This window comes from Schistocerca serialis, chromosome 4 (assembly GCF_023864345.2).
Source record: "Schistocerca serialis cubense isolate TAMUIC-IGC-003099 chromosome 4, iqSchSeri2.2, whole genome shotgun sequence".
Taxonomy (NCBI): Eukaryota; Metazoa; Arthropoda; class Insecta; order Orthoptera; family Acrididae; genus Schistocerca; species Schistocerca serialis.
Window position 1 is genome coordinate 128,157,219 of NC_064641.1, and position 20,973 is coordinate 128,178,191.

The 20,973-nt window shown below is 41.2% G+C and overlaps 1 protein-coding gene across 4 annotated transcripts in view; it reads left to right on the forward strand.

Annotated features, from left to right (window-relative positions):
• Window positions 1-20,973, forward strand: part of LOC126474117 (alanine--glyoxylate aminotransferase 2, mitochondrial) — a 149,631-nt gene that overhangs the window by 19,406 nt on the left and 109,252 nt on the right. Inside the window, exon 1 of one of the 4 annotated variants that reach the window (XM_050101545.1) lies at window positions 14,459-14,602. The exons of 1 other annotated variant lie outside the window; for it this stretch is intronic. In XM_050101545.1, the coding sequence (XP_049957502.1) occupies window positions 14,587-14,602 (16 nt within the window). In that variant the 5' untranslated portion in view covers window positions 14,459-14,586. 2 more of the 4 variants (XM_050101547.1, XM_050101546.1) reach the window with 2 other exon arrangements.

The window sequence follows — 20,973 nt, forward strand, 5'->3', positions numbered from 1 at the left end:
AGATGGTTTTTGACACTGTACCAAAATGGTTCAAATGGCTCTGAGCACTATGGGACTTAACATCTGAGGTCATCAGTCCCCTAGAACTTAGAATTACTTAAACCTAGGACATCACACACATCCATGCGCGAGGCAGGATTCGAACCTGCGACCGTAGCAGTCGCGCGGTTCCGGACTGAAGCGCCTAGAACCGCACACACTGTACCACAAAAGCCACTTGTAGCGAAACTGCGTGCTTATGGAATATCATCTCAGATATGTGACTGGATTCATGATTTCCTGTCAGAGATGTCACAGCTCGTAGTAATTGACGGAAAGTCATCGAGTAAAACAGTATTTTTTTCTGGCTTCCCCCAAGGTAGTGTTATAGGCCCCCTGCTGGGACCTTTTGGGACACAATCTGAGCAGCCGCATTAGGTCGTTTGCAGATGATGCTTGGGTTTATCGTCTTGTAAAGTCACAGAAGATCAAAACAAATTGCAAAACGATTTAGAAAAGATATCTGATGGTGCGTAAACTGGCAATTGACACTAAATAATGAAAAGTATGAGGACATCCATATGAGTGCTAAAAGGAACCCCTTAAACTTCGGTTACACGATAAATCAGTTTAATCTAAAGGCCGTAAATCAACTGAATACATAGGAATTAAAATTGCGAACAACTTAAATTGGAAGGAACACGTAGAAGAAAATGTTGTGGTGAAGGCAAACCAATGTCTGCGTTTTATTGGGAGAACACTTGGAAGATGTAGCAGATCTACTAAAGAGACTGCATATACTAAGCTTCTCCGTCCTCTTTTGGAGTACTGCTGCGCGGTGTGGGATCCGTACCAAATAGCATTAACGGGGTACATCGAGAAAGTTCAGAGGAGGGCAGCGCGTTTTGTATTATCGCGAAATAGGAGAGTGTCATTGTAATTATACACAGTAGCTGGAGTGGATCCTATTAAAACAATGCCGTTTTTCTTTACGGCAGAATCTTCTCACGAAATTTCAACCACCAATTTTCTCCTCCGAGTGCGAAAATATTTTGTTGACACCAACCTACATAGAGAGAAAGGATCGTCATAGTAAAACAAGGAAAATCAGAGCTCGAACGGAAAGATATAGGTGTTCGTTTTTTTCCCGTGCTGTACGAGATTGGAATAATAGAGAATTATTCTGAAGGTAGTTCGATGAAACCTCTGCTAGATCTTTAAGTGTGATGTGCAGAGTGTCCATGTAGATGTAGATGCAGAAATCAGAGCTCATACGGAGGTTAACGGACAGTCTTTCTTCCCACTCACAATAAGCCGTTCGAGGGAGTGACAAAATTTTACATTTACATATAAGGGGGGAGGCAGCCAAGAATGCCGCCCCAAACGTATCCAGAATCAATGAATACGTCGAGGTGCGAACTTCTGACGTCACACTAGTTGGCTTCTCCGCCATACTTCGCGAACGCTCGGCTCCGTGCAGGACCCACAGGAAATAAACATGTAATTGAAAAAATATCCACTAAAGGCCTTAATTTTGCCGTGTGCTATCGAGAGCCTGCTTGTGTTTTAATACACAGTCAAGAATTGCAAGACGCGTCCGAAACAGTTACTCGCTCCCCGCTGAAGACAGCTACAGGCGATCTTAAGACCTGGTACGTTACGTGTTGTGTCGTACGCGCCGCGGCCTGTCTTTCTCCATGGACCTCGTCCTGAATTATGCGTCGTACAGTGATATAACACCACAGATACATTCAGTGGCACATTGGAAGCTCTCTGCAAAGCGTGTTACGAATATAATTGGTAAGAAGGAATTAATAATTTGAAACGTCTTGTCTGATGCCGAAGTGTTACACCATGGACAGCGAAAATGTAATAAGCGATAAAACTTTTTCCTTTCCCGTCAGAGAGAAAAAAATGAAATTATTTGTAAGTTTGTTGGTAGTCACTCAGTGCTCTCATTCTGAAATACTGATGGATATAGTCTGGGTAATTGCGGTCCTGAATGCCGCTGACCCAAGACTTGACTTACTGTGTTAAACTTCTGATGTAAGATTTATAGGGGGCAGTCAAACAAAAACGAGACGGATGAAAAAAACCTAAGTTAACTGCTTACTCCAAAAGTAATTGCCATAACTGTTAATACATTTATCCGACTGTGAGAAAATGCCTTCATGGGAAAAATGTTTGCGGACCTGTGACTGTACCCAGGCGTACTCCTCTTCGTCCAAATCAAACAGATGGCCACGAATGTATTTCTTCAGGGTTCCATAACTGTATTAACAGTTACGACGATTACTTTTCAAATAATTAACAGTTTATTTACGTCTTAGGGTTCCGTGCATCAAACCGTAAAAGCGAAACCCTTACAGCATCGCTTGTTGTAGGTCGGTCTGTCTGTCCGACTGTCTGCTAAGTACCGTTTTTTCTCTGGATAATTTTGGCATATCAACTTCAAATTTATGTCAAATACTAAAGTCAATAGTCCCTTCCGGTGTAAAAATTTTAAGCTTTTAGCTCAGTGCTGTCAAAAGATACGGCCTTTATACCACAAAATTGTGATAGCTCCGGGCGGGGTCTTGTGAGGAGGACGCCGTTTCAGGAGAAAAAAAACTGGCGTTCTACGGATCGGAGCGTGGAATGCCAGATTCTTTAATCGGGCAGGTAGGTTAGAAAATTTAAAAAGGGAAATGGATAGGTTTAAGTTAGGTATAGCGGGAATTTGTGCAGCTCGATGGCAGGAGGAACAAGACTTCTGGTCAGGTGAATACAGGATTATAAATATAAAATCAAATAGGGGTAACGTAGGGGTAGGTTTAATAATGAATAAAAAATAGGAGCGCGGATAAGCTACTACGAACAGCATAGTGAACGCATTATTGTAGCCAAGATGAACACGAAGCCCACGCCTACCACATAACTACAAGTTTATATGCTAACTAGCTCCGCAGATGATGAAGAGATTGAAGAAATGTATGGTGCGATAAAAAAAAGTTTATTCAGATAGTTAAAGGAGACGAAAATTTAATAGTCATGGGAGACTGGAATTCAATAGCAGGGAAAGGAAGACAAGGAAAAGTAGTAGGCGAATATGGACTAAGGGGGTAAGGAATGAAAGAAGAAGCCGCCTGGTAGAATTCTGCGCACAGCATAGCTTAATCATAGCTAACACTTGGTTTAACAATCATGAAAGAAGGCTGTATACATCGAAGAGGCCTGGAGACACTGGAAGATTTCAGAGAGATTATATAATGGTAAGGAGAAGATTTAGGAAACAGGTTTTAAATTGTAAGACTTTTCCAGGCACAGATGTGGACTCTGACCATGACTTATTGGTTGTGAACTGTAGATTAAAACTGAAGAAACTGCAAAAAGGTAGGAATTTAACGAGATGGGACCTGGATAAACTGAAAGAACCAGAGGCTGTAGAGAGTTTCGGAGAGATTATTAGGGAACGATTGACAAATACAGGGGAAAGAAAAGTACAAGAAGAATGGGTAGCTTTGAGAGATGAAATAGTGAAGGTAGCAGAGGATCAAGTAGATAAAAAGACAAGGGCTAATAGAAATCCTTGGATAACAGAAGAGGTTGTTGTTGTGGTCTTCAGTCCTGAGACTGGTTTGATGCAGCTCTCCATGCTACTCTATGCTGTGCAAGCTGCTTCATCTCCCAGTACGTACAGCAGCCTACATCCTTCTGAATCTGCTTAGTGTATTCATCTCTTGGTCTCCCTCTACGATTTTTACCCTCCACGCTACCCTCCAACACTAAATTGGTGATCACTTGATGCCTCAGAACATGTGCTACCAACCGATCCCTTCTTCTAGTCAAGTTATGCCACTTTGGACAAGAAGAGAATAGAAGTTTTCGAAATGTGGTGTTACAGAAGAATTCTGAAGATTAGATGGGTAGATCACATAACTAACAGAAGAGGTATTGAATTTAATTAATGAAAGGAGAAAATATAAAAATCAGTAAATGAAACAGGCGAAAAGGAATACAAATGTCTCAAAAATGAGATCGACAGGAAGTGCAAAGTGGCTAAGCAACGGGGGCTAGAGGACAAATGTAAAGATGTAGAGGGGTAAGATAGATACTGCCTACTGAGATCTTTCAAAAAAAAGAGAACCACCTGTATGAATATCAAGAGATGGGAAACCAGTCATAAGCAAAGAAGGGAAGGCAGAAAGGTGGAAGGAATATAGAGGATTATATAGAGAATCTATACAAGGGCGATGTACTTGAGGACAATATTATGGAAATGAAAGAGGACGTAGATGAAGATGAAATGGGAGATATGATACTGCATGAAGAGTTTGACAGAGCACTGAAAGACCTAAGTCAAAAAAAATACACCGAGAGTACACAACATCCCATTAGAACTACTGGTAGCCTTGGGAGAGCCAGCCATGACAAAACATCTGGTGAGCAAGATGTATGAGACAGGTGAAATACCCTCAGATTTCAAGTAGAATATAATAATTTCAATCCCAAAGACAGCATGTGTCGACAGTTGTGAAAATTACTAAACTATCAATTTAACAAGTTGGGAAATTGGAAATTGGTGGTAAGGTCTTATGGGACCAAACTGCTGAGGTCATCAGTCCCTAAGCCTACACACTACTTAATCTGACTTAAACTAACTATGGACAACATACACCCATGCTCGAGGGAGGACTCGAACATCCGACGGGGGAAGCCGCACAACCGTGACAAGTTTAATAAGTCAGGGCTGCAAAATAATAACACGTATTCTTTACAGACGAAGAAAATTGTAGAAGCCGACTCCTGAAAAGATCAGTTTGGATTCCGAAGAAATGTTGGAACACGCGAGGCAGTACTGACGCTACGTCTTATCTTAGAAGATAGGTTAAGGAAAAGCAAACCTACATTTCTAGCATTCTTAGACTTAGAGAAAGCTTTTGACAATGTTGACTCGAATACTCTCTTTCAAATTCTAAAGGTGTCAGGGGTCAAAGACAGGGAGCGAAAGGATATTTACAATTTGTACAGAAACCAGACTGCAGTTGTAAGAGTCGAGGGGCACGAAAGGGAAGCAGTGATTGAAAAGGGAGTGAGACAGGGTTGTAGCCTACCCCGATGTTATTCAATCTGTATATTGAGCAAGCAGTAAAGGAAACAAAAGAAAAAATTGGAGTAGGAATTAAAATCCATGGAGAAGAAATAAAAACTCTGAGGTCTGCCGATGACATTGTAATTCTGTCAGAGACAGCAAAGAACCTGCAAGAGCAGTTGAACGGAATGGACAGTGTCTTTAAAGGAGGTATAAAAGCAAAACTAGGATAATGGAATGTAGTCGAATTAAATCGGGTGATGCTGAGGGAATTATATTAGGAAACGAGACACTTAAAGTAGTAAATGAGTTTTGCTGTTTGGGGAGCAAAGTAATTGATGATGGTCGAAGTAGAGAGGATACAGAATGTATACTGGCTCTGGCAAGGAAAGCGTTTCTGAAAAAGAGAAATTAAGTGTCAGGAAGCCTTTTCTGAAAGTATTTGTATGGAGTGTGGCCATATATGGAAGCGAAACATGGACGATAACTAGTTTGGACAAGAAGAGAATGTTGTGCTACAGAAGAACGCTGAAGATTGGATGGGTGGATCAAGTAACTAATGAGGAGGTACTGAATAGAATTGGGGAGAAGAGGACTTTGTGGCACAACCTGGCTAAACGAAGGGATCGGTAGCTAGGACATATTTTAAGGCATCAAGGGATCACCATTTTAGTATTGGAGGTGTTATATCCTAGCCAGTAATGCCACCCGAGCCCGCTGCCAAAAGGTTGGCAGCATCAAAGTCCGGACGCCGTCCGCATAAGCAGCGCCAGCGAGACAGGAAATCGCCGCAAGTCAGTTGTGTGTTCATCGCAGCAGAGTTGTTGTTTGTCGTCAGCCGACGCTGACCTAGCCGCTCCGACTCGAACTAGACAGATTTCTGTAGACACCGAGTTCACTACTGTGTTCTGTATCTTCGTTAATAAAGATAAGTACCGACTTTTATTTAATCAGAGTGTTTGGGTTTTCATCTTTCTGTTCACTGTTCCAGCGGACCGGTCGGCCCGCTATTAAAAGTGTGGCGGTGACTTCGTAAGCCGTTTCTACAGCGAATTGCTTGTCGCTACGAACACCGACACAAAAGAGGGAAGCTTGGATGGTAAACATCGTAGAGGGAGACCAAGTGGTGAATACACTAAGCAGATTCAGAATGATGTAGGTTGCAGTAGTTACTCGGCGATGAAGAAGCTTGCACAGGATGGAGTAGAATGGGAGCTGCATCAAGCCAGTCTCAGGACTGAAGACCACAACACACACATTTTGATATTCGAAAACTCACTCGTCAAAACTTTTAGAGAGCTTCCGGTTGACCTAGAATCGTGAAATCTGACAAGAAGCAAGGTTTCGCAGTACAAGTAAAGTAAACAATCCTAAAACTGTTAGTGTGTAATTATATCACTTACTAAGGTGGATTGTCCCTTGCCGGTGTAAAAGTTTTAAGCTTCTGACTCAATCCAATCAAAATATACGCTCATTTATGTCACATCTTTTGCTACTCGAAAGTTCAGTCATCAAAAGCGGTAGTGTACTTAGCGTTGACCTAGCATCATTAACTTCGGCAAGAAGTAAAACTTCACAGTACAACTAAGGGGAAAAATCCGAAATTATTAGTATAGAATTTTGTCACACGCAAAAAATATTTGTTTCTCGTTTGATATCCGACTTCAGACTTTAAATTGACACATTCTCGAAAGTCTTGGAATCCGTGGTACCGATATCTTGTCAGTATCAACGTCGACAACAAGCAAAAATAATCAGTTTCCTTGATTCTTGTAATGGGTAGACTGTCTATGTACGTAATTAAGTTTGCACGGAACCATATGTGCGTGAGTCCTACTCCCACCTTGCCATTTTTTTTCTTTTTTTCATGTTAATCATTTTCATTTGACTGCTGCTTTTACCTCTTAATGAGTAGAATATTACACTATTTTAAATTGGGTTAATAATTTTATGAAACACCTAATATCAAATTTTTGTTGTCCTTGGAAGCTGTTAGGCAGCCAGCCCTCAACTCAGATCGTGCAGCAAAAAATGGTTCAGATGGTTCTGAGCACTCTGGGACTTAACATCTGAGGTCATCAGTCCCCTTGACTTAGAACTACTTAAACCTAACTAACCTAAGGACATCACACACACCCATGCCCGAGGCAGGATTTGAACCTGCGACCGTAGCGGTCGCGCGGTTCCAGACTGTAGCGCCTAGAACCGCTCGGCTACTCCGGCCGGCAGGATCGAGCAGCATGCACCGGGTTAGCCGTTCAGTGTGTTACAGACCTGAGGTGCTGCTGCTCAGTCCCCATCAATCTCGCTGTAGACGGTGTGCTAACATCCTTTTTCTCCTGCATCATTGTGTAGCGGCACTTGAATATCTGTGCCAGGCTGAGACTAGAGCCCGCATTACAGATTTTCAATCGTCACAACATATTCACTGCACTACAGGTTCCCTACATCTGAGCGACTTACATCGATATCGTTTCACGTCATTGCAGTTCGAGGCGTACGGTAAGGAAAGTACACTCACGTTCAGAAAAAAAACAGGGCACCTTGAACGGCTAGAGATAGGACGTTCATATTCACAGGACATGTGCATTGGTATGTTATGCATAAATGATTAGCATTTAAATCACGTTGGTCCGCGGATTCAAGGTCAACATTGATTACCTGCCGGTAAATGTACCTGTGGCTCTCCTTGTCGCTATAAACTGAAGGTAATGGATGTGACTTGCGCAAACGTGCAGGATGCCTCGCAGACAACTGCTACAACAGTACCGTCAAATCAGTGAATTTGAAAGAGGGCGCATTATTGGCATGTGGTGCATCCATTGGGGAAATTGCTGCCCGTGTGGGACGAAGTGTTTCGGCAGGGCAACGGGTGTGTGCAGAATGATTTAAGGAAGCCCGTAGAACACGATGAAATGGGTCAGGTTGCACCACCCAGACCACACCCCGGGAAGATCACATCACCCGAAAGGCATTGCAAGACAGATTTGCATCCTCCTCGGGTCTGGCGGAACAGTGGAACAGTGTGGTGCAAGAAACGACATCACTTGGGACAGGAATGGAATCAGATAGTATTTCCGGAAGAATACAGGTTCTGTTTGTTTGAAAATGATGACCGCATTTTGATTCGCTTCAGACAGGGGGAACGGCACCACAGTGACTGCATTCGCACAAGACGTACAGCCCTAACTGAAAGCCATGTCGTGTGGGTGCTATTGGGCACAACCACAAATCAGAGTTGCTGCTTGACCAGGGCACTGTGATCAATGTGACTTACTTGATATCCTGCGATCCATAGCCATATGTTTTCTGTACAACACCCCAGAAGCCATTTTTCAGGAAGACAATGCACGACCACATGTTGCTGCACAAACACGTGCCTTCTTGGTGTCACAGGATGTCAGCCTTTTGCCCTAGCCCGCCAGGTCACCATACTTGGCGCCAGCGAAAATGTGTGGGATTTGGTAAAAGAACGGGCGCAGTGCTATGACCAAACGCCAGCCGCCACAGATGAACTTCGGAACCAAGTGAATGCAACATGCATGGCTATACCAAAGGACGCCATTCGCGCCTTACACGTGTCGATGACTTCAAGTACGGGACGAGTTATTAGGGGCCATGGAGGACCCCGTACCCGCTAGGCAACAAGACACATGCCGAATCGAGAAATCTGAAATGCTAATTATTTCTGCAGAACATACTAATGTACACTACTGGCCATTAAAATTTCTACACCACGAAGAGAACGTGCTACAGACGCGAAATTTAACAGACAGGAAGAAGATGCTGTGATATGCATATGATTGGCTTTTCAGAGCATTCACACAAGGTTGGCGCCGGTGGCGACACCAACAACGTGCTGACATGAGGAAAGTTTCCAACCGATTTCTCTTACACAAACAGCAGTTGACCGGCGTTGTCTGGTGAAACGTTGTTGTGATGCCTCGTGTAAGGGGGAGAAATGCGTACCATCACGTTTCCGACTTTAATAAAGGTCGGATTGTTGCCTATCGCGATTGTGGTTTATCGTATCGCGACATTGCTGCTCAACGCTGTGCTGGAACCCAACGGCCTCGTATCACTAGCAGTCGAGATGACAGGTATCTTATCCGCATGGCTGTAACGGATCGTGCAGCCACGTCTCGATCTCTGAGTCAGCAGATGGGGACGTTTGCAAGACAACAACTATCTGCACGAACGGTTCGACGACGTTTGCAGCAGCATGGACTATCAGCTCGGAGACCATGGCTGCAGTTACCCTTGATGCTGCATCACAGACAGCAGCGCCTGTGATGGTGTACTCGACGACGAACCTGGGTGTACCAATGGCAAAACGTCATTTTTTTCGGATGAATTCAGATTATATTTACAGCATCATGATGGTCGCATCCGTGTTTGGCGACATTGCGGTGAACGCACATTGGAAGCGTGTATTCGTCATCGCCATACTGGCGTATCACCCGGCGTGACGGTATGTGGTGTCATTGGTTACACGTCTCGGTCACCTCTTGTTCGCATTGACAGCACTTTGAACAGTGGACGTTACATTTCAGATGTGTTACGACCCGTGGCTCTACTCTTCATTCGATCCCTGCGAAACCCTACATTTCAGCAGGATAATGCACGATCGCATGTTGCAGGTCCTGTACGGGCATTTCTGGAAACATAAAATGTTCGACTGCTGCCCTGGCCAGCACATTCTCCAGATTTCTCACCAACTGAAAACGTCTGGTCAATGGTGGCCGAGCAACTGGTTCGTCACAATACGCCAGTCACTACTCTTGGTGAACTGTGGTATCGTGTTAAAGCTGCATGGGCAGCTGTACCTGTACACGCCATCCAAGCTCTGTTTGACTCAATGCCCAGGCGTATCAAGGCCGAGAGATGGTTGTTCTGCAGGATCTATGCACCCAAATTGCGTGAAAATGTAATCACATGTCAGTTCTAGTATAATATATTTGTCCAATGAATACCCGTTTATCATCTGCATTTCATCTTGGTGTAGCAATTTTAATGGCCACCTGTCAATATGAGCGCCCTATCTCTAGTCGTTCAAGGTGTTCTCTTTTATTCTGAACATCAGTGTGTAGAATCGGAGCAGAGGCGATCAGGGGATCATTCTAGGGACGATACAGGTCGAAAACGGCGACAGCCACTGGCACAGGCTACTGCCAAAGCGCAGATTGTTCTGGCCTGGCGCCAGGAAACTAACGTCTCTGAATCGGCGAGGAGCTGTCGGATGTTGGCGTGCTACTATTGTCAGCATTATGTAAAATGACGATGAAACCACCAGCAGTCGACGAGGTTGTTTGGGATACCAGTTCGATTTTACACAGAGTACCAGAAGGAACTTGCCCCCCTTCTTGCAGCGGTGTACCGTAGGTCACTAGAAGAGCATAGCGTTCCAAAGGATTCGAGAAGAGCACAGGTCATCCCCGTTTTCAAGACGGGACATCGAACAGATGTGCAGAACTATAGACCTATATCTCTAACGTCGATCAGTTGTAGAATTTTGGAACACGTATTATGTTCGAGTGTAATGACTTTTCTGGAGACTAGAAATCTACTCAGTAGGAATCAGCATGGGTTTCGAAAAAGGCGATCGTGTGAAACCCAGCTCGCGCTATTCGTCCACGAGACTCAGAGGGCCATAGACACGAGTTCCCAGGTAGATGCCGTGTTTCTTGACTTCCGCAAGGCGTTCGATACAGTTCCCCACAGTCGTTTAATGAACAAAGTAAGAGCATATGGACTGTCAGACCAATTGTGTGATTGGATTGAAGAGTTCCTAGATAACAGAACGCAGCATGTCATTCTCAATGGAGAGAAGTCTTCCGAAGTAAGAGTGATTTCAGGTGTGCCGCAGGGGAGTGTCGTAGGACCGTTGCTATTCACAATATACATAAATGACCTTGTGGATAACATCGGAAGTTCGCTGAGGCTTTTTGCGGATGATGCTGTGGTATATAGAGAGGTTGTAACAATGGAAAATTGTACTTAAATGCAGGAGGATCTGCAGTGAATTGATGCATGGTGCAGGGAATGGCAATTGAATCTCAATGTAGTTAAGTGTAATGTGCTGCGTATACATAAAAGGAAAGATCCCTTATGATTTAGCTACAATATAGCAGGACAGCAACTGGAAGCAGTTAATTCCATAAATTATCTAGGAGTGCGCATTAGGAGTGATTTAAAATGGAATGATCATATAAAGTTGATCGTCGGTAAAGCAGATGTCAGACTGAGATTCATTGGAAGAATTCTAAGGAAATGCAATCCGAAAACAAAGGAACTATGTTACAGTACACTTGTTCGCCCACTGCTTGAATACTGCTCACCAGTGTGGGATCCGTACCTGATAGGATTGATAGAAGAGATAGAGAAGATCCAACGGAGAGCAGCACGCTTCGTTACAGGATTATTTAGTAATCGCGAAAGCGTTACGGAGATGATAGATAAATTCCAGTGGAAGACTCTGCAGGAGAGACGCTCAGTTGCTCGGTACGGACTTTTGTTGAAGTTTCGAGAACATACCTTCACCGAAGAGTCAAGCAGTATATTGCTCCCTCCTACGTATATCTCACGAAGAGACCATGAGGATAACATCAGAGAGATTAGAGCCCACACAGAGGCATACCGACAATCTTTCTTTCCACGAACAATACGAGACTGGAATAGAAGGGAGAACCGATAGAGGTACTCAAGGTACCCTCCGCCACACACCGTCAGGTGGCTTGCGGAGTATGGATGTAGATGGAGTTGTAGACGTTCGCGCCTTATCGCGGAAAGCAGATCTGTGGCAGATCTGATGACGGAGAACAATGCCCATGCAGGCACAAGTTTTTCGGTGCACGCCGTTCACCGCGTATTTTGAACGTGGAGATCCCTGCATACGACTCCTAGACCCTACCCAACGATATCGTCAATTACGAGTGCACTGAGACTGGACTCTGCAGCAATGGAAACGTGTTGCCTGATCGAATGAATCACGTTTCCTGTTACACCAGGTCGATGGTAGTGTCCGGTTACGTCGTCTTCAAGGCGAACAGCTGCCCGAAACATGTACCGGGTCTTGGATGCAGGCCTGTGAGGGCAGCATTATGTTATGGAGGACATTCACCTAGTCCGCCAAGGGATCTGTGGTAGTAATCGAAGGCACCAGATACCTGTGGACTTCGTGAACTTTATTGTGGACCGTCTGCATCCCTTCATGTTAGACGACAAAACTGTACGACTGTGATCACAATATTGTACACAAAATGTGCTGTAGCTTAAAAGATATTAAAAACAAAATGTGGCTTTTCTTTTGAAAAAAAAAGAGAAAAAAGCTGCGGCATAGATTACCTTTCTAATACTGTGAAGCACAATTGTAATATAACATGTAAAACTAATGTGATCCATACAGTGTACACGTATAGTCTGTTTACGAAGAGAAGGACAAAGGCTCCCTAGATCTGAATCGGCAAAAGTCGGTGACTTCGGCCCGCCAATCTCTTGTGGTTGGCCGCTGCCAACTTCCGCGATCTAATAAAGAACTTTGTGTATGTAGCCACTGCGAGGTGATTGTTGTGCTGTGTTCTATTGCTTCGCACTTTTAATACGTATCTGTTGATGAGTGACAAAGCGGTTAATGGCCCATCGCGGGCAGCGTTAGATAGCCTACACTTTCAGCTCCTCGGTGAAGCGCAAGCGGTTGTTCTTTAGGGAGTGAAATAAGAAAATAATAATGTTGCGAGCAGGAGAGCAAGAATAAAGAGCTACTCCACGCTCCCCCAGAGTCGATGAGACTAACAGCGACGTACACCCAGAGAAGAATTAGGAAATTTTGCGGAGATAATACTGGGAAATCACCGAAAGCTTCCGGCAAAAGGGATATAAAGTTCAATTTAAATTCAGGTTTCCTTCCATTAGGAATGAGGCTGCACTCAACGACTGTGTCTTTCAAATGATAGAACACAGCAATCACTCGTCCTATTCTTTCAGGTTTTATTCGGCAGATCTAGATTTCAGCTAGTGCTTAGCCATTATCAATGCACTATTTCATGTTCTCAATGCATGTCCTAGTACTTCAGTCCCCTGCAGTGTGACAGAAGCCCTTGATTTAACTGTCCACACATGTGCGAGGGAACAGCCGTTGTCCATCGCGTTCTCATATGACAGTCACTTTGGACATACCCTAGATAAAGAAAAACATCATATCACAGAAGAGACTGATCTTTTTCAAAACATAGAAAAAGGAAAGCCTCAAAATAAGTAAAAAAAATACGCACTTCGGCTATCAATTATTTTGCAGTATTACAAACGCAAAATTAGAAAAGTTTTAGACACGTTTCGTGTCGTTTCATTAGCTCTGATATTTCCGTTATAAATGATTAACCTCAGTTGTCAAACTAAGTCACATAATCGGTACTCGTCGATGAGCGGCCAGGAGAATGAGAGAATCACGTATTTTTGTTCTGGTCAAGGTTCTAGTGAAGAAGACTTGCCCGTTATCTTCCTCCGATCTGTTACGAAATGCCTTGTGTGTATTACAACTGCTGTATCTCGAAAAAGTTAAGAATGCAGCAAATTACCTGTCTGAGTAATCCAAGCGTTAATGCAGTTGCGGTGCGCATATATAAAACATGCACATAAACTTATGAATGGTGGGCTCCATGTGGTTCCCAAGTTGCACAGCGACCGTAAACCATAAAATTACCAAATAAGCAGCAACCAGTCGCAAAATCATGTTTTATTTATTTACTTTTGCAAATCGATTTCAACTGATGATGGCTGTTAATCAGTTGAAATCGATTTGCAAAACTAAATAAATAAAACATGATTTTACGACTGGTTGCTGCTTATTTGGTAATTTTATGCACATAAACAAAAAATTGTTAACTATTGTAGCATTACATACTTCGCTGTATTACTGATTTAACTATTTACGACATTAAAATAAACTATCCATTATCTTTCTGTTTGCTGATGTATCACGTCCTAATTCTACAAGTACAAAGTAAACATGTAATTACCATACTTTTTTCCCGCAGTCAACTTCATAAAATGACTCATAACCACTTATAATAAATCTAAGACGATGTTTCGATAGATGTCCTGTTTGCTTGTGGTACTCTAGATGGCGGTGTGTGAATATTAATTGGGTTGCTTTGTGGTAAAAATAGGAATCCCTTAATTGTGATCGTGCAGTCTTCGATGTTTCACGAAACCTCCAAGACTCGACGCATGCCGAGGTCACGGCAATTTGTTGTTCAGCAGGAATATCGAGAACGTTCCGGAAATGGCGCGTGTGCCACGGCTGGCGCCCCACTTTGATTGACACGCAGTTGTTTTATTTGACAATCGTCTGGCGGTCAGAGTTCAGGCGTGAGTCTCCCTTCCCCTCCCTTGGCGGGTCGTCTGGCGATTGATGTTAATGCGCGTCTAGCCTGCTAAGACCGGACGTCATTGTTCGCGAGGCAGACGTTCCACTGGATCGCGCACGCGTCACAGACGTACGGATTGTCGTCGTTGGCACACAACTTCACTACGCAGACATGAGGAAATTGGCAGGTGCGCCGTAAATGTGTTAACTAAAAAAAAGTACACAGTAATTCAGGGGAGACAACAGAGTTAAAATTCAATTTGTTGTCACCCCATCGTTCTAGCGTTTTTCACTCTCGGACATTTTTGACATTAAAAAGTTAGTAATGCAACAAAACGAATTGTTTCACATGTAATAAGGATATAAGATAACTCCAATTAAAAACTCTAGTATCTACTAGCTTTCTTATCAAATTAATGAAAACGCGAAGGTGCCGGTAGTTGGAAAATGCTGAAACTGAAAAGACCACTGGATCTCTAGAACTTCTATTTATGTAAATTAGATTGAAAGTTATTTGATTTCGGCGAGTAGCGTATGTTCCTGTGCTGCGAAAGAACTATTTGCTTTTGTCATTACCGTTATACTAAATATTTTAGTCTTTCAAATTTATTTATGTCTGAATAGCTTGCAGTCACATTTCCATATTAGTTGTGCAAAACAGCACGTAAATTGATTCGTTCAGTATTATCACACAGTGTTGCACAACTAATCCACTAATGTATAATTAACTAAAGATTTCTGTCAAAATATCCATTATCGCAAAAATTCACGTACAGTGAACTGCGTCTGAAGCTGACAGAAATAAAAATTGCTGACATCGAGCCCATATCCTGCATCATATTATTAAATGATACCATGTTCCTACTTTGTTATGTTTGTTCGTTACACAAAAACCTATACATATAACACATCTAGATGGTTCCTGCCTCTATGCCAAATTGAAGTAATCCTAAAGATGCTTACTGATGCATGTTTTCATTACCATATCATGTAAAAAAATTACTGATTGCTCAACTGATGGAATATACATTGTATGGATGTTGTCAAATGTTTGTACAATATTTCCCATTAAAATATACATTCCACTTAAACTGTTTATAGTTCCTATATTTATGTCTACTTTTCTAATGTCATAAATTGTTAGACAGTACAATGGTCATGAACATTAAGTTACCATCTGTAGTTATTTTAAATATTTATAGTGTAATAACTGCTATTTAGTTATTTTTTATGCTTTGGCTAAAGGTGTGGGGATCATTTGCATCTTTTATTTCTTGTGGCAGTCTATTATAAAATTTAATTCCATGGTATTATACACTGTTTTGAGTTTTTGACTTGTTTATTTATTTATTTATTTATCCATCAAGCATTTACATGCAATCGATGTCGTCATGAGTAATGTACAATTTACATATTAAGAAATATAACTATTGTGAGGTATCACACAAAGCTAAAGTATACATTTTAAAAGAACATACATAATAAAGGAATACATTTGATACATAAAGATATCCCACATAACTAAAGTGTGCATTTTAAAGAGCGTGCATAATAAAAGAATACATTTTATACCTAAGGATTTCTTCACATCTTTAACAGTTAAATGTGGAACTACAGAGACAAAAAAAGCTTAGGAAGAGGTACAAACAGTTGCAAGTTGTTTCGTAAGTCAGGTCTATTTTTGAAGAGTATTCAAATTCTTTAACACTGTAAAATGCTTTGTCTTTCAGCCATTTTTTTAGTCTTACTTTTAAAGATATTAAGTGAGACACAATGTGCCTGCACAGGTAATGTGTTGAAAAGCCTTATTCCCATGTATTCATAACTGTCTTGTGTTTTATTGAGTCGAGTTGTTGGTATGTCTATCTTAAATGTTTGACGAGTGTTATGATTATGAACGGACTGCCTAAGGTTGTAACTGTTAAAGTTTTCTTTTATGTACAAAAGGCAGCTGTATATAAAAAGAGAAGCGACCGTCATTATCTGTAAGTCTTTGAAGTATGACCTACATGATATGTTATTTTTGGTAATCCCAGAGATGCTCCTGATGGCTTTCTTCTGCCAAATAAAAATTTTCCTGGACCATGGAGAATTACCCCATAGAAGAATACCATAGCTGATATGGCAATGAAAGAATGCATAATAGGAATTAATCAGCAGCCTTTCAGAAACACATGTGCTTAATTTTTTCAGTAGATGGATAACTCACGAAAGCTTTCGAGATATGTTGTCTATGTGACTCTGCCAGGTTAATTTCGTATCTAAGTATATGCCAAGAAGTTTGGTAGAAGTGTACTCAATATCAGCATTGGATACGCTGAAGGATATATTTACAGTCTTTTCATAGTTAATAGCTAACTCATTGGCTTCGAACCACATATTGGATAATCTGAGAAAATCTTTACTTTGCTCCTTCAGTTTATTTATGTCCTTCCCTGAATTGATGAAAGTTGTATCATCTGTGTGAAGCACAGATTTGCATGGCATATTGCTGGGCAGGTCATTTATAAATATTATAAACAGTAATGGCCCAAGCACTGATCCTTGGGGTACACCTGTAGTGACATTCAGTAACTGTGACTTTTGACCGTTGTAGCTTACAGTTTGCTTTCTGTTACTGAGATATGATTTAATGTTTCTTCGGTTTGGATGTAAACACTGTCTGAATTTGGTTTTGTAGTCACATATTGTGCTGTTTGTGGTTTACAGATTAAGAATTTTTCTTATGTATATTTTACACACACACACTCACCAATATTCTACAAGCTGTGTGTTATTAAAAAATGTTTCAGTTCTACTTTGAATTTATGAACTTATTTCATTTTCTCAATGTTGAAAATTCCTTACAAGATTTCAAAAAGCACACACATTCAGAGCAAACTGTTAATATAATTATGCATAGGGCCTAATAGATGCACTACAAGGATTCAAGGCTGCAACAATCTCTAAGCCTTGGTACATAACAGTTACTTGGCCAGTAGAAACCTCCAACATTAAACGATATGAACTGGATGGATTGCTGCTCACCACAGATACGAGGCTTTTTTTGTAGCAGTAGTAGTAGTGTCTCTGTGCCCACAGAACAACAAGTACTGTTTGTGTGTGTGAATATATATCTTTGTGTATAATATTTGTTTGTTTGTGTGTGTGTGTGTGTGGGGGGGGGGGGGGTAGTCTAGTTGTAAATGTGCCTGGCTGCTGCTCAGTGCCTCCTCTATGTAGTGAGTAGCAATTTGTCCAATTCCAGTTCACCACATTTAGTTTTATAATTCAGAATCTCTGTATGTTTTTCCCATCTACAGTGTTCATCCAACAACGTGCTTTGAAATTTTGTGTATGGGACTTTGGCAGTAAAGCACACACAGTTTCATGCTGCTTTCAACTTTACTTCTCTTATTACTAAAGCTCATCCATACTGTTTTTTCTTTATTTATGACCAAAGTCATGTTCTTAAACCATTTTCCTGCATTATTCATTGTCTTGGAGACTTTTGCTGTAAATCATCATCAGTGCATCCTTTTGTAGGAATGCTTGTTTAATTGGCGAACTACACTGCAGGAATAAGAGGGATCTAACATGGAAACCTGGGCACTTACCCCTGGTTAATTTTTATTTTTACCATAATCTTAAAGATTTTCCTTCCCTTCATGGCACTTTGCACCCTACATTGTCTGCCAGAGAGAGAGAACGTGAACCAGATGTAGGCCAGTCCCCAGACCCTATGACAGTGTAGTTCCATAAGCACCAAGTCACAACTGATCAGGCAACTTCAATAAATCTATGAATATCTCACAATTAATTCATTCCTATCTGAAGCAGTTGGGACCACTCTCATGAATTTGGAGACTGCTATTCCTGATGATCTGTTCTTCTTAAACCCATTCTGAGTACTAGTCAATATTTTTTTTTTTTTTTTTAGAAAATGAGCAAGTCTTTCATGCATTACTACATCTACATCTATATTCTGCAAACCACTGTTAGGTGCATGGCAGAGGGTATGTCCCATTCTACCAGTTATTATGGTTTCTTCCTGTTCCATTTATGTATGGAGTGCTGGAAGAGAGATTGTATGAATGCCTCTATGTTAGCAATAATGATCAAAATCTTACCCTTATGATCCCTACGTGAGTGATACGGAGGGGTTGTAGTATATTGTTAGAGTAATCATTTAAAGTCGATTCTTGAAACTGTGTTAACAGACTTTTCAGGATAGTCTACATCTATCTTAGAGTCTTCCAGTTCATTTTCTAGTTTATTTACTTCAGTATATCTGTGACACTCTCCCATGGGTTAAACAAACCTGTTACCGTTCATGGTGCCCTTCTCTGTGTATGTTCAATATGCCTGTTAGTCCTATCTGATATGGGTCCCATTCACTTGAACAATATTCTAGAACCAGTCACACAAGTGATTTGTAAGTGATCTCCTTTGTAGATTGATTGCACTTCCTCTGTTTTCTACCAATAAGCTGAAGTCTACCACCTGCTTTACACATGAATTGAAGCTTTGTGGTCATTCCACTTCATATCGCTACAAAGTGTTACACCCAGGTGTATGTATAAATTGGCCAATTCCAACAGTGACTCATTGATATTGTAGTCATAGGATACTAGTTTTTTTCATTTTGTGAAGTGCGAAATTTTACATTTCTGAACATTTAAAGCAAGTTGCCAATCTCTGCACCACTTCAAAATCTTATCAAGGTCTAACTGAATATTTACGTAGCTTCTTTCAGACAGCACTTCATTATAGATTACTGCATCATCTGCAAAAAGCCTGATTTCACTGTTAATATTGTCTGCAAGGTCATTAATGTACAACATGAACAGCAAGGGTCCCAACACACTTTCCTGGGGCACACTTGAAGTTACTTCTACATCTAACGATCTCTCTCCATCCAAGATAACTTGCTGCATGCTCCCTACCAAAAAGTCCTCAATCCAGTCACAAATTTCACTTGATACCTCATATGATTGAGCTTTTGACAATAAGCGTAGATGGGATACTGAGTAAAAAGCTTTTTGGAAATCAAGAAATACAGCATCTAACTGATTGCCTTGATCCAAAGCTTTCAGTGTGTCAGTTGAGAAAAGTGCAAGTTGGGTTTCATGTGATCAATGTTTTCAAAATCCATGCTGGTTGGCATTGAGGTGGTCATTCTGTTCAAGATACCTCTTTCGATTATCTCAGAAAAATCTTTCAATCGTGATGGTGGTCCAATTGCTAATGAGTACATGCATCAGTGTTAATTTTATTTTCTCTTTTGTTTTGTCTATCTGTAGGATCATTTAATATTAGCACATAGGCAAAAGTCAACTGATTGGACTAGATGTATATTTCATGCAACAAATGCAACCTGAAAAAGGTGATTTAATTTAGCAATTACAGTAATAGCTATAACTGTAATATAAATACAAGAATAGAGCTGTTGACTGGAACTGAGTAACTGGCAGCATAAAGAAAGGATGGAAAAATGCTTTTGCTTTTGGATAAGGTCATCCTTCATATATATTTTCACACACGGAAACTTCAGCTTAAAAGTTAACGCTTGGCACAACGTTAGTTGTTGTGGGATCAGTGTCTCTTAGAATTTTTAAATGAAATCATATCTGCCGTTGACTAAGTTATTCATTACAATTTTTGCAGGTGGAAATAGTCCAGATGATGGTGAAAGTCATTTATAAAATTAAAGCTTGAGTTTTCCCTTTCAGCACACAATTTGTCTGGCTATTACAGGTACAAGTGAAAGGGTGAGTAGAGGACAATGAAACAATCCTAATAAACATAAGTCCAGAAACCAATGGTTTCTCTGATACAAGCACAAGTCGTGCTAATCTCACAACACTTTCAGTGTCTAAGGCTACATATATGCTGCAGCTCACAGCAGAATTATGTATATACAGTACATGCATGATGGGGTACCAGCATACTTTCAGGTGGCCCTTCAGGAATACGCAGCATGAATCTTTGACGACAAACAGTGTATCGGTTGTGGCTTGCCAGTACTACTGCCTCCCAAGTTCCGTGCCTTAATTTGATCCTTTTTGTTTGGCAGTATTTAAAAGCTCTGGTGTAGTCCAGCCATATTGATAGTGTTGATGAACTCTGGAGACACATTATGGATCATGGTAACTACATTTGGCCCACACCTGGCAATTTGAACATGTATTGCTACAGATGAGGAAGGCTGAGATCAGCCTTCACACGAATGATAGCCATGTGGAGCACTTGTTGTAATGTACCGGTATTTGTCCAAAAGTGCATATTTGCAGTTTGGCTCCTTGAGGACACTGTTATAAGGTGTTCATATGCCGAATTGTAGTATGTTATATGTGGAAAACATTGGTTTCCGGACCTATGTTTATTGGGATTATTTGCTTATTTCATTACTCCTTACTCACTCCTTTGTCTTGTACCTATGATAGTCTAACATACTGTTTATAAAAGCAGTGTTAGATGATTACAAATGTGAATTCAAGCTACATGTGTTAATATCAAGTCATCATTATTAATTCAAAACTAAATATCACTTCTATTCTGCATTTTATCCATGCAATTT